At 49.7% G+C, this 13083-nt stretch overlaps 4 protein-coding genes across 4 annotated transcripts; 3 read left to right on the top strand and 1 right to left on the bottom strand.

The window, feature by feature from the left end:
• The first annotated feature begins 427 nt into the window (after positions 1 to 427).
• Positions 428 to 3799, top strand: BDV37DRAFT_144935 (non-ribosomal peptide synthetase). The gene has a single exon (XM_032078874.1). The coding sequence runs from the start codon at positions 539 to 541 to the stop codon at positions 3566 to 3568; it is 3030 nt and encodes a 1009-aa protein (XP_031940731.1). The 5' UTR covers positions 428 to 538; the 3' UTR covers positions 3569 to 3799.
• A 1647-nt stretch (positions 3800 to 5446) lies between these two features.
• BDV37DRAFT_144916 (uncharacterized protein) lies at positions 5447 to 9265 on the top strand. Its single transcript, XM_032078873.1, has 2 exons — positions 5447 to 5980; positions 6039 to 9265. The coding sequence occupies exons 1-2, from the start codon at positions 5637 to 5639 to the stop codon at positions 9118 to 9120; spliced, it is 3426 nt and encodes a 1141-aa protein (XP_031940730.1). The 5' UTR covers positions 5447 to 5636; the 3' UTR covers positions 9121 to 9265.
• Positions 9266 to 9290: 25 nt separating this feature from the next.
• Positions 9291 to 10249, bottom strand: BDV37DRAFT_144906 (GNAT family N-acetyltransferase). Its single transcript, XM_032078872.1, has 2 exons — positions 9815 to 10249; positions 9291 to 9714 (listed from the first exon to the last, which is right to left on the bottom strand). Exons 1-2 carry the CDS (start codon positions 10221 to 10223, stop codon positions 9461 to 9463), a joined length of 663 nt encoding a protein of 220 aa, XP_031940729.1. The 5' UTR covers positions 10224 to 10249; the 3' UTR covers positions 9291 to 9460.
• A 725-nt stretch (positions 10250 to 10974) lies between these two features.
• On the top strand, positions 10975 to 13058 carry BDV37DRAFT_294653 (beta-xylosidase; the record flags this gene model as incomplete). The annotated part of the gene is made up of 3 exons (XM_032089681.1): positions 10975 to 11236; positions 11293 to 11700; positions 11830 to 13058. The coding sequence occupies 3 exons, from the start codon at positions 10975 to 10977 to the stop codon at positions 12531 to 12533; spliced, it is 1374 nt and encodes a 457-aa protein (XP_031940728.1). The 3' UTR covers positions 12534 to 13058.
• Between the last annotated feature and the right edge of the window lie 25 nt (positions 13059 to 13083).

Below are 13083 nucleotides of genomic sequence, written 5' to 3'. Positions count from 1 at the left end.
CGATAGCGGTGGCTAGCTACGATTACGGACCTTCCATGTTGCCCAAAGACTGCTATCTCTGGCTGGAACGGTGCGTTCTTCCTAATAAATGATACCTTTCATAGTATTCAGAATTATAAAGACCCGGTAGGTCCTACACAGACCGCCGATCCGGTCTTAGCAACCGGTGGGGCTTAATCAATCGGCTTGTACAATAAAAACAAGTACTCACAAGAAGCGAATCAATAGCGCATCTCTTGACTTTTTCGTATACCATTCACATGTACATCCCACTCGCTTGCATCACAAGAGGACAGGTATTTACCAATCTAAACTAAGGTAATGAGGAAGAAGTTCTGCATTATGGATCCCCTTGAACTTAAAAGGTAGCACCAAGTGATACCGACCCAAATGGACCGTCACCACCATCCACGGGCTTTTATATGTCGTAGATGCATTAAGGCGAGTATGGAGCTCAGTATGCCAACATAGACACCCTCTTATTTCCAGTAATATGTATTGATGAAAGGAAGAATGCTGCCTCTACGGGTCAGCGAAAATGGAACACCCGCGTGAGCTAGGGCTTTCTAGGCTTCTATCGCGGCAATTTAAGCGATTTGCAAGCTCAGTGGCTATAAAGGACGATGAGTGCGATCTTTCGTACGCTCAGCTTCATGCCAAAGCGCTAAATCTGGCTTATCGGATCCGATGTCTACAGGTGCAAACGGAAGTTCCGATTGGGATCCTTTCACCGCGAGGCATCGATCATGTTGTTTCGCAGATTGCTGTCATATATGCTGGGGGGACATGCGTTCCATTAGACGTGAACCACCCTGACCAGTATTTGATTGATCTGCTGAAAAATATCAATATCTCCATTTTGTTGACCGACCAAGCCAATTCACACAGATTGAAAGCCCATGGATTTAGTCATATTGTTGTGGACCACAGGTCGCTGCATACCTTAGGCTGTGAGGAGCTCGGGCATAATGTGATCGATCTGCAGCCGTCGCGATATCGGTCGCATATATTTCATACGTCTGGTTCAACAGGTCGTCCAAAGCCTGTGCAGGTGCTTGCCAGAGGAGTTATCAACTACTGCGTCAATGAAACGTTTGTTCCGGTCCGGGAGGGTCAGCGGTTTGGTCACCTCAGTAACGTCACGTTTGATGTGTCTATCATGGAGACACTTGGATCTTTTCTTCGCGGTGCTACGGCAGTAGTGCTAGATCGTGACACGGTGCTTGATCCCGCTAGATTAGTGAAACGTATACGGGAAGATAAGATCGATGTACTCTGGCAAACCCCAGCACTATTGGCTGCAACGATCAACACCTACCCACAAGCGTACATCACGGTTGACACGCTTCTTACTGGTGGAGAGGTGGTGACTGCCCAGCTGGCGCGGAAAGTACTAGAGTATGGTCCACCAAAGCGGCTATTCAATCTTTACGGCCCGACTGAGTGTACTATGTTCTCGACATTCCATGATATCTCAATAGAAGATGTAGAGAGGGGTAACATTCCTATCGGAAAGCCGATAGATGGATACGAGGTCATAGTAGTGGATGACAGCCTTGACGTCGTACCGCATGGAGAAGTTGGGGAATTGGTAATCGGTGGCAAAGGAGTCGCAGCAGGATATCTCAGCGAGTCCGAAAAGCCCGGCAATGCATTCATCCAGCTAAGACACTTCTGTCCCAATCGACAGGTGTATCGAACAGGGGATCTTGGACGGTGGAATCCAACCGGGTTGCTCGAATTTGTAGGTCGACGTGACAACCAAGTCAAAATACGAGGTCATCGTATCGAACTTGAAGCAGTCGAGGCCATTCTGATGGCGACAGGGTTGGTTTCAGCGGCGGCAGCCGTAAAGATAGACGTAGATAGTAACAGTGACGCCGAGTCGCTTTTGCTAGCGTGCGTGGTACCCAATTCTGAGGATACGAATCCATTGACTATCAGGCAGGCCTATACAAGAAACGCACCTTATCCCATGCTGCCGCGTTTGGAAGTAATAGACCATTTGCCACTGACCAATACGCATAAGATTGATCGTGGGAAGCTGGCTGAGCGATACTCTAAGAACATAGGGCAGAGCGCGACATCCACATTGTATGAGCCGCTATCGCCGATTCAACAAATTGTGGTGGATGTGTTTGGGTCGCAAATAGGACCAGACGACAACTTCTTTGTAATGGGTGGTTCCTCCTTACACGCGGCCCGCCTAGTATCTCGCGTGAAGGAAGACCTTGGTATTCAGCTACGGATAGCGATGGTATATGAACACCCAACTCAACTAGAACTCATGAGCCTTATTGAGTCGCTGCAGAAAGGCGAAGAGTGGACGGATAAGAACGAAACTCTTTGGCAGCCAGACCTGAATCTGGGGAAAGATTTGCGGCCAGTTCCTGGCGATATAGTGGACTGGACAATTGAAAGCGAAGGGCGCGTTTTCCTCACCGGCGCAACGGGGTTCATCGGTATCTTCTTGTTAAAGGAGCTTCTCCTTCGGTCAGATGTTCAGCGAGTGGCATGCTTGGTGCGTGCAACAGATGAGCTAGAAGCCATTAAGCGCATCGTCAAGGCCTTCGATCGGTACGGGCTTCGACCCTGTCACATGGACAAGATCTGGGCCATTCCAGGAGACTTTTCCAAGGAATATCTAAACCTCGATCGCGAAACATTTGATTATCTCGCAGAGTGGACGAGCATCATCTTCCACCTAGGAGCCCGCGTGAATTGGATCGAGCCCTACGAGCCTCACCGGCAGACGAATGTCATAGGGTTGTTGAACATGATTAGATTCGCAAATACGAAGCGCCCAAAGGCTCTCCATTATGTTTCGAGCACCTCTGTATATGGCCCCACGGGACTGTTGACTGGGACGACATACATCCCGGAAGATGAGAATCCAAAATCCCATCTTGCGGCTTTGAAGTACGACACAGGATATTCGCAAAGTAAATCCGTTGCCGAGGTTATTGCATGGAATGCTATCGACAACGGTCTAGCCGTGACCATTCACCGGCCTGGTTTTGTCCTTGGTCACAGCCAAACAGGAACTGTGAATTCCGAGGATTTCTTCAGTCGCGTAGTCCCTAGCTGTGTGGGCATAGGCTGTTATCCTGCACTCACCGACCACCACGATGCCTTCGTGTCGGTAGACTTTGTTGTGTTAGCGCTCTTACACATCGCATCGTCCGAGCAGTCCTTCGGTCAAGCTTACAACCTTGTCGATCATCACGGGGATGCAATGATCTCCCTCCTGGAGATTTTTGAGGGCATAAGCGCAGCCCTTCCAGCAGGCTCCTTGGTCGAGGTTCCATACAACGAGTGGGTGGAAAAATGCCAGTCTCGAACTTATGCAGAGACTCAACACCCCTTGAAGCCACTCATGCCGATGTTGGAAGAAGCCATTCTGGATAACAAGACACGCTGGGAGCTGCAGGCAAAAATGCCAGTCGTTGGTACAGAGAACTTGCGGAATGCGCTCAGGAGGAGCCCCAATCTTCTTTATTTTCCGACGATACGGGCTCTTTTGCCCAAGTATATTCGGCACTGGCTCGAGATGGGCTCCCAGGTCTGATCTAAGAACGGCATATCCAATTTCCCGGTATTTTTCAGGGATCTGAGAAAAGCATTGCTCGAGGAGCTCAGAGGCAAGGTGTCACATCTGCCTAAAGCAAGGGGTAAGGTGAAGACGACGCGCCGCCAAAACAATCAGTGTTCACCAGAAACGAGGGACAGACGCTCTAACTGCATTAAGAGCATAAGAAGCCAGGAGGACTAAATGGGTCTAGACCGTAATTCTTTAGGAGGGTTAATAGTCCAGGCGCTTAGCTAGTATGTCTCATGCGCTCGCATACTGAAAGTTCATTTTCATTTCTTTTTCGGAAATGTCACAGAAGATCCACATCCGAGGTCAAAACGCCATAGCACTTGGCAACAAACTTCATGCCAGAGAGCAAGAAATGTCCATTGGTGAGGCAAGCGTTTTTTGTCAAAGCTGCAGGAATGCAGACAGCTGGTTAAGCGAGCTCCAGCGACAATCAAGGGAGCAGGAAAAGAATTTTTAAGGTTAAAGCAGTGGTTGCCTCTTCGGGGAAAGTAGGCGTGTCTAGATGCGAGGGGCCCAATAGACGCTCTCTCACAATAACAGCCCCAAAACCATTGTCCGTGAGAGAAGAAAAGTAGACCTGATGATAAACCCAATATGTTGACGCCCTCTTATCAAATTAGCTAATCACCTATCACAAACACTAACTAATATTTGGTGGTGTGTAGGCCAGTTCTTGTGACATGTCTCAATGGAGTGCGTTAAGTGGTCAATAGAAGAATGAGGATTTGTCTTGCAGGCGCTAATGCAGACTTGGGAATTCCATTTACATACTTTATGGGCGCACTGTGAATCAACTAGCTGCATTGGAGTTATTACGGCTTCGACGTCTATTTCCGAGCCAGTGCTCAAACGCCAGTGAAAAGAAGCCTAGTGACGCCACGGGCCAGGAGGAGGCATCTCGGATTCTTCATCCGGTTGGATGTTAGCTTCGGGTAAATCCTCAAAGAACCTAGAGGGGCCGACGCAAATTATCCTCGATTGAGAATATGTAAGCCCGATGCTTGGATTATCTGGCGATCTCAATTGGGTGGTAGCCATCCCCAGGATACCTATAGTCCCCCATGGGGAGGTCACAAGTCTAGGGTTTCCGAGGCCATGGAATTACTGTATCGAATCTGGATAATAAACTCAAGAATCATCTTCGTAGGTTCTCGGTCCAGCAATATCCCATGGATTCCACAGCAACGAGGAGTAAAGAAACATAGGACAGATTGCAGTTCCGACGGCCCAGAAAAATCCTTTAGAAGCCACAAAGGCTACGCTAGTTGAATAAATACCATTGTCGGCCGCATGGGAGGCGCAATGAGGTCATCAACGGTCCGGGCGAAGGCGGGGATGGGGTGATGACCAGGTTCTAGAACCGGCGGAGGGAGAAAGGCCCTGTGGCCAGTTCAACCCTTGCTATGGATCACGATAATCGAGAGTTTTAGGGGACCATGGGGTGGTCAATGACTGTTTCCATTCCAAGGGTCTGGGGCTTGGCCAATCATGTGCCTAACACTGCGGCTATGAACCAGAGAACGTCAAGCCCTCTTCCTCATCACCTCAATAATGCCCTCGGTCTAGCCTCTACGGCCTTTCTCCCTGCTATGGAAATGTAGGGCTAAAGATTCCGATTGCCTTTAAGCCAATCACCTCGTGTTTGTGTTTATGATTTCTCTGAAAGTCCGCCCTCGCCCTTGGCTGCGAAGCTTTCACTAGGCCCTTTCCATGGTACCCCTAGTCTTTAGGGTCCTCTTCCTGTCGCCCCCGAGGCAAATCGCTACACCTCATCTCATGATGAATATATGGGGGCTTTCGCTAAATTAATGTTTATTCTGTTGTAGTCGCTATTGTCGATCTCCAGAAGGCTGACCTGCTGACCGTAGGGAGTGCATCTGACTTCACAACAGTTTTTCAAGTTGGTTCAAGCAGACATAGATTTTCGCACCCGCCCTGTTTAATTATAGCATTGTCTTGACAATGCATGGAAAGTGTACTCCAGTCTAAATACAACAAGACCCGTCATTAGCGGTCTAACCCCAAGTCGAAGACCATGGCAGCGGTTGAGCAAGCCTTCAGGGCTGCAGCTGCCGGTTTAGAATGTGCCTTACCATCTGGCATTTATGATTCAAGTCCTTGTCAACCATTGGACTCCCCAACGGAGGAATTGTACCCTTTGCTCATTCAGTTACCAGGGGAGCCAAGCGATGCAAAGGTAGCGTTTGAGAGACAGCTGCAGGTCTTCATAGGCCATATTCAGTTTCTTCAAAACAGTACAGCAGAGGGTGACATATCGCCACCTCATTCAGAGAATGGATACCTCCCCCAATCCACACTGTGTGGGCAGCATACTGAGATGATCATAAGTTCTCAGACCCGAAAGCGGAAGTTTGCATGGTATGTGCATGTTTATTTCAACCAGATTGCCACATCACAAGGCTAAGCAGGGTTTTAGGCTAGATGACATCCCCGCCAGTCGTCAAGTGGATCATAACCCTGAGTATGGGTTCGCAAATGATGATCACTATTCTCTTGTAAAACGGGCTCTCGATGAACAGAAAGACGAAATCAAGTTGCCACGGGAAGTCGTTTCGAGCGTTTTCCGTGAACTGCTACGCCACCGCGCAGCAAACAAGCATCCCGACCACGAGGTGGATCTTCGGAAACATCAGCAGATGAATAAAGCGTTTCAAACAGCCTTACAAGAGATCGCAAAGGTCATTACCAAAGTTGCCAATGGAGACCTATCCACCAAAGTCCCGATTCACCCGTTGGAGATGGACTCGGATATCATCACCTTCAAGGTCACAATGAATGCCATGCTTGATCAGCTGCGGGTTTTCGCCAGTGAGGTCTCAAGAGTAGCATGGGAAGTGGGGACCGAGGGTATTCTCGGTGGCCAGGCTCAGGTATCTGGGATGCACGGCGTATGGAGAGAAGTGACCGATAATGTCAACACCATGGCGCTGAACCTGACGAACCAGGTTCGAGAGATTGCAGCGGTCACCACGGCGGTGGCCCACGGGGACCTGAGCCAGAAGATCGAACGGCCTGCCAAGGGTGAAATTTTTCTGCTACAGAATACTTTTAACACGATGGTAGACCAGCTCCGTACGTTTGCCACTGAGGTTATTCGTGTCGCCCGAGATGTGGGCATTGAAGGGGTTCTTGGTGGGCAAGCGCGGGTATATGGTACTCAAGGAATGTGGAATGAGCTTACAACGAACGTCAATGCCATGGCCAACAATCTGACTATGCAGGTCAGGGACATTGCAACCGTGACCACTGCCGTTGCAAATGGCGATCTTACTCAAAAGGTTCGGGCAGACTGTAAAGGAGAGATACTGGCTCTAAAGAATATTATCAACTCAATGGTCGACCAGCTCCGCCAGTTCGCTCAGGAGGTGACAAAGATTGCCAGAGAAGTGGGGACGGATGGCGTTTTAGGAGGCCAGGCGACCGTCCACGGAGTCGAGGGTGTCTGGAAGGATCTAACTGAAAGTGTTAACAGGATGGCAATGAATCTCACAAACCAAGTCAGAGAAATTGCGGATGTGACCACGGCTGTAGCTCGTGGTGATCTCAGCAAACGCATCACTGCCAACGTGAATGGGGAAATCTTAAGCCTCAAGGATACTATCAACGGGATGGTCGGTCAGCTGAACCAGTTTGCCTCTGAAGTTTGCAAAGTTGCCCGTGAAGTTGGCGTCGATGGAACCCTTGGTGGGCAGGCTGTTGTTGCCAACGTTGAAGGAGAGTGGAAAGCCCTGACAGACAACGTCAACATGATGGCAGACAATCTCACGTCGCAGGTCCGGGCCTTTGGACAAATCACCAATGCAGCCACTGATGGCGACTTTAGCAAACTGATCACTGTCAGCGCCTCCGGCGAAATGGACGAGCTAAAACAAAAGATTAACAAAATGATATCCAACCTACGCGACAGCATCCAGAGGAACACTGCAGCTAGAGAGGCTGCCGAACTTGCCAACCAAAGTAAGTCAGAGTTCTTAGCCAATATGAGCCATGAGATTAGGACGCCCATGAACGGAATTATTGGCATGACTCAACTGGCCCTTGATACCGACGATTTGCCTCCGCCAACTCGAGAAATGCTGAACGTGGTCCATAACCTGGGAAATAGCCTTTTGGTGATTATCGACGATATTCTCGATATTTCGAAAATAGAAGCCAACCACATGAAGATCGAGTCTGTTCCGTTCAGCTTGGGACAGACCGTTTTCAAGGCTCTCAAAATCCTTGCCGTTGAAGCCAGTGAGAGAAGCCTCCATCTTACATACCACATAAACAACTCAGTGCGAGACTATGTGATCGGCGATGCCTTCCGTCTAAGGCAGATTATTCTGAACCTCATCGGGAATGCGATCAAATTCACCGAGACGGGGCAAATCCGGCTTACGATCAAGGAGGCGGCACCAACCTGCCCTCCGGGCAAGTATTTACTCGAGTTCTCGGTCTCGGATACTGGAATTGGCATTGACAAGAGCAAACTGGATTTGATATTCGACAAGTTTCAGCAGGCCGATGGCTCCATGACACGAAAGTTCGGTGGCACTGGTCTGGGCTTGTCAATATCGAAGAAACTGGTGAATCTCATGGGAGGAGATATATGGGTCACCTCGGCCGTGGGTGTCGGGAGTACCTTCCACTTCACCTGCGCCTTTACATCCTTAGATCCCCCTGTCAAGGACATTGCCAAATATGTCATACCATACAAGGGCTGTCGGGTCTTGTTTGTCGAGAAAGCTAATGATCATTGCAACGAAGAATCAAAAAGGATTCAACAAAGACTGCAACAAATGGGCCTTCATGTGGATGTCGTGAAGCTTGAGGATGGCGCTCCACCAACAGAAACCGTTGCTCAGCACGGTAAAGATGTTCGTCGGCAATACGATGTCTTGATCGCTCCAACCATGGACTCGGTATCCCAGCTACGAGATTTCGACCGGTTCAAGACTCTCCCTGCCGTGCTAGTCTGTCCCGTGGTGTCAGTGGCCATGAAATCTGCTTTAGATCTGGGCATCACATCCTATGTGACAACGCCCTGTAGTCCGATTGAACTAGTAAACGGTATCCTTCCCGCGCTGGAAGGTCGCCCTTCTCGCCGTTCGTCGGATGAAACGCGCCCTTTGGCCATTTTACTTGCTGAGGACAACGAGGTCAACCAGAAGGTAGCTCTCAAAGTAATGCAGAGGTATCACCACAACGTGACAGTCGTCTCGAACGGACAAGAGGCCCTGGATGAGTTTCGCCACAAGCAGTACGATGTAATATTGATGGACGTGCAAATGCCGGTCATGGGTGGGTTTGAATCGACTCTTAGAATCCGAGACTACGAGAAGGTCCATACACTTCCGCACACCCCAATCATCGCCCTCACGGCTCATGCTATGTTCGGTGACCGGGAAAAGTGCATATCGGCGGGCATGGACGACTATCTTCCCAAGCCGCTCAACCAGACGCAAATGATGGAGATGATTCACAAACATGCCACCCTTCGGGATGTCCTATGTTGATAGTTACATCAAAAGTCCACCCTTATGACTAGACCAGGCGGTCGATCTCAGGGCTACTTAGTGATACTCCCACTAAGTTTGACGATTTTAATGTGCATTGACTTGAGGTTAGATGTATGATGGCTGCAATCTTTTCATTCTCTTTTATCCTTTCCGTCGCGTTTTGGTTTGCTCTCAGCTTCTTATACCACAACTGCTATTCTTCCCATAGCTGTATATAGTTTGACATAGCCACGAAATTTGATACAAAGAGGATGACGGCTTACGCTGCCTATAACTCGGCTTTAAAATGATTCAAAATGATTCACCACCATACCAGATACACCAATGCAGCTTCTGTTCAATGGTTCCCAGTCTCCAACCACATACACGCCGTAGTCGATATACCCGACGCTCCGTACTTGGCCAAGTCAATAACAATGCTATCGTTGAGATCCTTGAAGCCCAGCTTCTTGTATAAATCATAGCCCACTTCTGAAGATTCCAACCAGACCGGCAGGTTACAAGTTGTAGCCTCTTCCAGCCCCCTTGCGATAAGATTCGCACCAATCCCCTTCCTCTGGTACTCTGGGAGAACGACAAGGACTCTTAGAACTGCAGTCAAAGTGTCAGCGCATAAATGTAGATTTCTTGAAACCCTTCCAGCAGATGAAATAACACAATATCCATGAAAAAGAAGAAAGAGTAAACTCACAAGCAAAAGGCCGCCCACCAATCCATTTCTCCTGTCTCGCGGCCGCCCCCTGGAAATACTCCTTATGCGCCTCAGGACTGATAGCAGACTCAGGCGGGGCACCAAGCTCCTCTGAGAGAGCTTGCGAGCCTCCCGATCGCAACTCGCGATCAGGATACAAATTCCACCAGCTCCAGCCTACAATCTTATTCGTGTCGTTGTCGACGGCTTTCACGAATCTTGCCGTTATATCGCCGGTGATGAGTTCCGCCAGCTCGTCTGCGAACCCCTTCAGGTTCTCCTCTGTCGGAGGACCAAACATGAGGTCGTTGAGTATGCAGTCTCGGAATGCATCGCCGTGGACGCGAGTTAGTGAGGGCGCATCTTCTGGGGATGCAGGGAAGATGGAGATTGTTGGTCGAGTGGGCATTTCGGTTGTGGTTTCTGAGATTCCCGGTTGGGGTGAGTTTATGGAGATGAGTTAGCTTTTCCTATGAGTGAGTCTCTTTATGTAAGATGGCCCATTAGGCATCATAATTTTGGGTCGCTTTTCCCAGCGTAGGGTTACATACTACAAGTTCCTATTTGGGACCCCGACGGGATCATCGGATGTCTCTACTCCACCTTTTCATAAGATTCATCTATCGCCGAGTTTCCAAGCTCTCATGCGAACTATCATGGCTCACCCCGGTCCCGAGATGGGCTGGAAAGCCAATAGCTTCACATCTCCAACATCAGTCAGACAGTCTTCTTATCATCCGCCTCCGGGGCCCTCGATCAGCCAAGACGCTTACCAATTATATACGAGTTATTTATGTCAGAAGAAGCGAGACTGCCTTTATTCATTCGTATATTTTAATATGATCCTCCTCCAATAATATATTCCCCGTCATGCTCCTCCATTAAGCAATTAGATCAACCCATTGGACGTATCCAGGTACATACTCCTGACCATGAGCAACCCTATAGTGTAACTACAAGTAAAAGAGAAAGCAACCCTAGAAATAAAAAATATAGAGATACTATTTGCTCACTTTAGACCTACTCTCTACTAGCATGGAACCTCGGAGGATCTCCCGGACCTCACCCGCTCAGTCCAACAGCATAAAACACACCCAAGGCCCACACCCAAAAGGCCAACGACAACATCCATACATTCGCCAACCACCCCAACCACAAACATGACCGCCCTACTCAAGCTATCCACTCTCCTAACCCTCATCCTCCCCATAACCGCAATCAAGAACCCAATCCTCCCAGGCTGGAACCCCGATCCCTCCATCCTGCGCCTCAACAACGAATACTACCTCACAACATCCTCCTTCGAGTACTTCCCCGGCCTCCCCATCTACAAATCCACAGACCTAGCCAACTGGACCCTCCACTCGCACGCCCTAACAAGACCATCCCAACTAGCCCTCTACGGGACCCCAACAGGAGGCGGTAAGCCACCCATCCCACACCATCCCAAACACTAACCCTAACGCGAAAAACAAAAGGAACCTGGGCCCCAACCCTATCCCACATAAACAGCACCTTCTACATAGCCAGTATGACGCGCTGGACCTACGACCCGATCGCCAAAGTCTGGCCGCGCATCACATGGATCTCGTCCCCCGATCTAGAAACCTGGAGTGACCCCGTCTGGGCCGAGCCATGGGGCATCGACCCGTCTTTGTTCCAGGACCCTGTCTCCGGTGATGTCTATCTGAACCTGATGGCGCCGGATAGCAAGGAAACCGGGATCTGGGGCATTTATCAATGCCAAGTCAATCTTCGCACTGGGGATTGTGTAGATGAGTACCGGTCCTTGTGGAACGGGACGATGCCACATGATGCTAGTGCCAGGCCGGAGGGCCCGAAGATGTTTATGAGGGGGGGTTGGTATTATTTGCTTATTGCTGAGGGTATTTCTTCTTTTCTTCCACTATGTACCTTTCTGCTAATTTTCCCTGGATTGAGTTTGGAGAGGGTGTTGGGATGGGTATGTGCTGTGAATGGGTATATGCTGATTATAGAGTATAATGTATGAATAGGCGGAACAGACGATCTCCACCGCGCGAGCATCGCACGATCACGATCGCCGCAGGGTCCATGGACGCCGAACCCGGAAAACCCGCTTCTATTTAACGGAGCGTATGGATTCGATAACCTGACCGTGCAGTCGACGGGGCATGCTACTATTTTCGATACCGCCGACGGGGACTCGTATGCTGTGTACATAGCCCGGAGGAAGGTCAACGGGTCGTCACCGTTAGGGCGGGAGACCTTCCTCTCTCCTGTAACCTGGAAGGACGGGTGGCCTGTCATCAACGATGGGCGACCAGCTCTCCTGAGCGAATCCTTCGGTGGCGTGGTTGACCAAAGCAACCCCCAAGAGACCTGGGTTGATCGATTCGACGGATCTGTTCTTGGGAACGGGTGGTACCAGCTTCGGACACCGTACACGGAGAACGTTGTGCTCCAGGATCAGCGGGGTGTAGTCTTTCGACCGAACGTGTACTCCCTCAGCGAGAGGGATGTCCCGGCGGCTATTCTGCGGAAGCAGACGTCGTTAAATATGACGTTTAGCGCGGAGTTGCTTCCCATCATGTCTGATCTGCGGAGGGGGGAGACGGTGGGGATAAGCGTTTATTTAAGTGAGTTTCAGCACCAGGATCTCGGGGTTCGGGGGTGTGTGGATGGGACTGGTATGTGTGTTTACACGCAGCTTTTGAGGAACACGACGGTTGAGGTATGAATGGTCCCGTTAGCTAATGGTGGGTGCGGTGCTGATTGAGACAGTATAATGAGGTGACGCTCGATGCATCGGGGAGGGATTGTGTTGTGCTGCATATTCGAGCTGAGCCGCTGCATTATCATTTTGGGTACAGTGTGGGCGACTCGCGGGTGCATTGGCTGGCATCTATTGAGTCGAAGTGGTTGGCTTTTGCACCGCCGGGCTGGTTTGTCTTTGAAGGGGCCAGTTTTTCCCTTTTTGCTAGTGGGAATGGAAGGCCGTGGTCTGTTGGGGCGCCTGAGGTTGGGTTCAGAAGTGTTACGGAGAGGTACTTTGAGGAGATTATTCCGGATTACGATAGATGGGAGTAGCTGGGTCAAGGTGGGGATAGACATAAAAAATAGCCTTTATTCGCATTTACTGTCTAACTTTCATCCGTCTTGTCGGAGACATACTATGCGAGTCGATAATCCCCTCAAGTCAATGCATTAACGAAGGCGATGATTGATCAAACATAGGACATTGAGATATAATCATAATAAGCTATCATTTCAAACGTGCATGTCACAGA

This window comes from Aspergillus pseudonomiae (assembly GCF_009193645.1).
Source record: "Aspergillus pseudonomiae strain CBS 119388 unplaced genomic scaffold BDV37scaffold_40, whole genome shotgun sequence".
Lineage (NCBI taxonomy): Eukaryota > Fungi > Ascomycota > Eurotiomycetes > Eurotiales > Aspergillaceae > Aspergillus > Aspergillus pseudonomiae.
The sequence above is the reverse complement of the archived record's forward strand: the minus strand, read 5'-3'. Positions and strand labels throughout refer to the sequence as shown.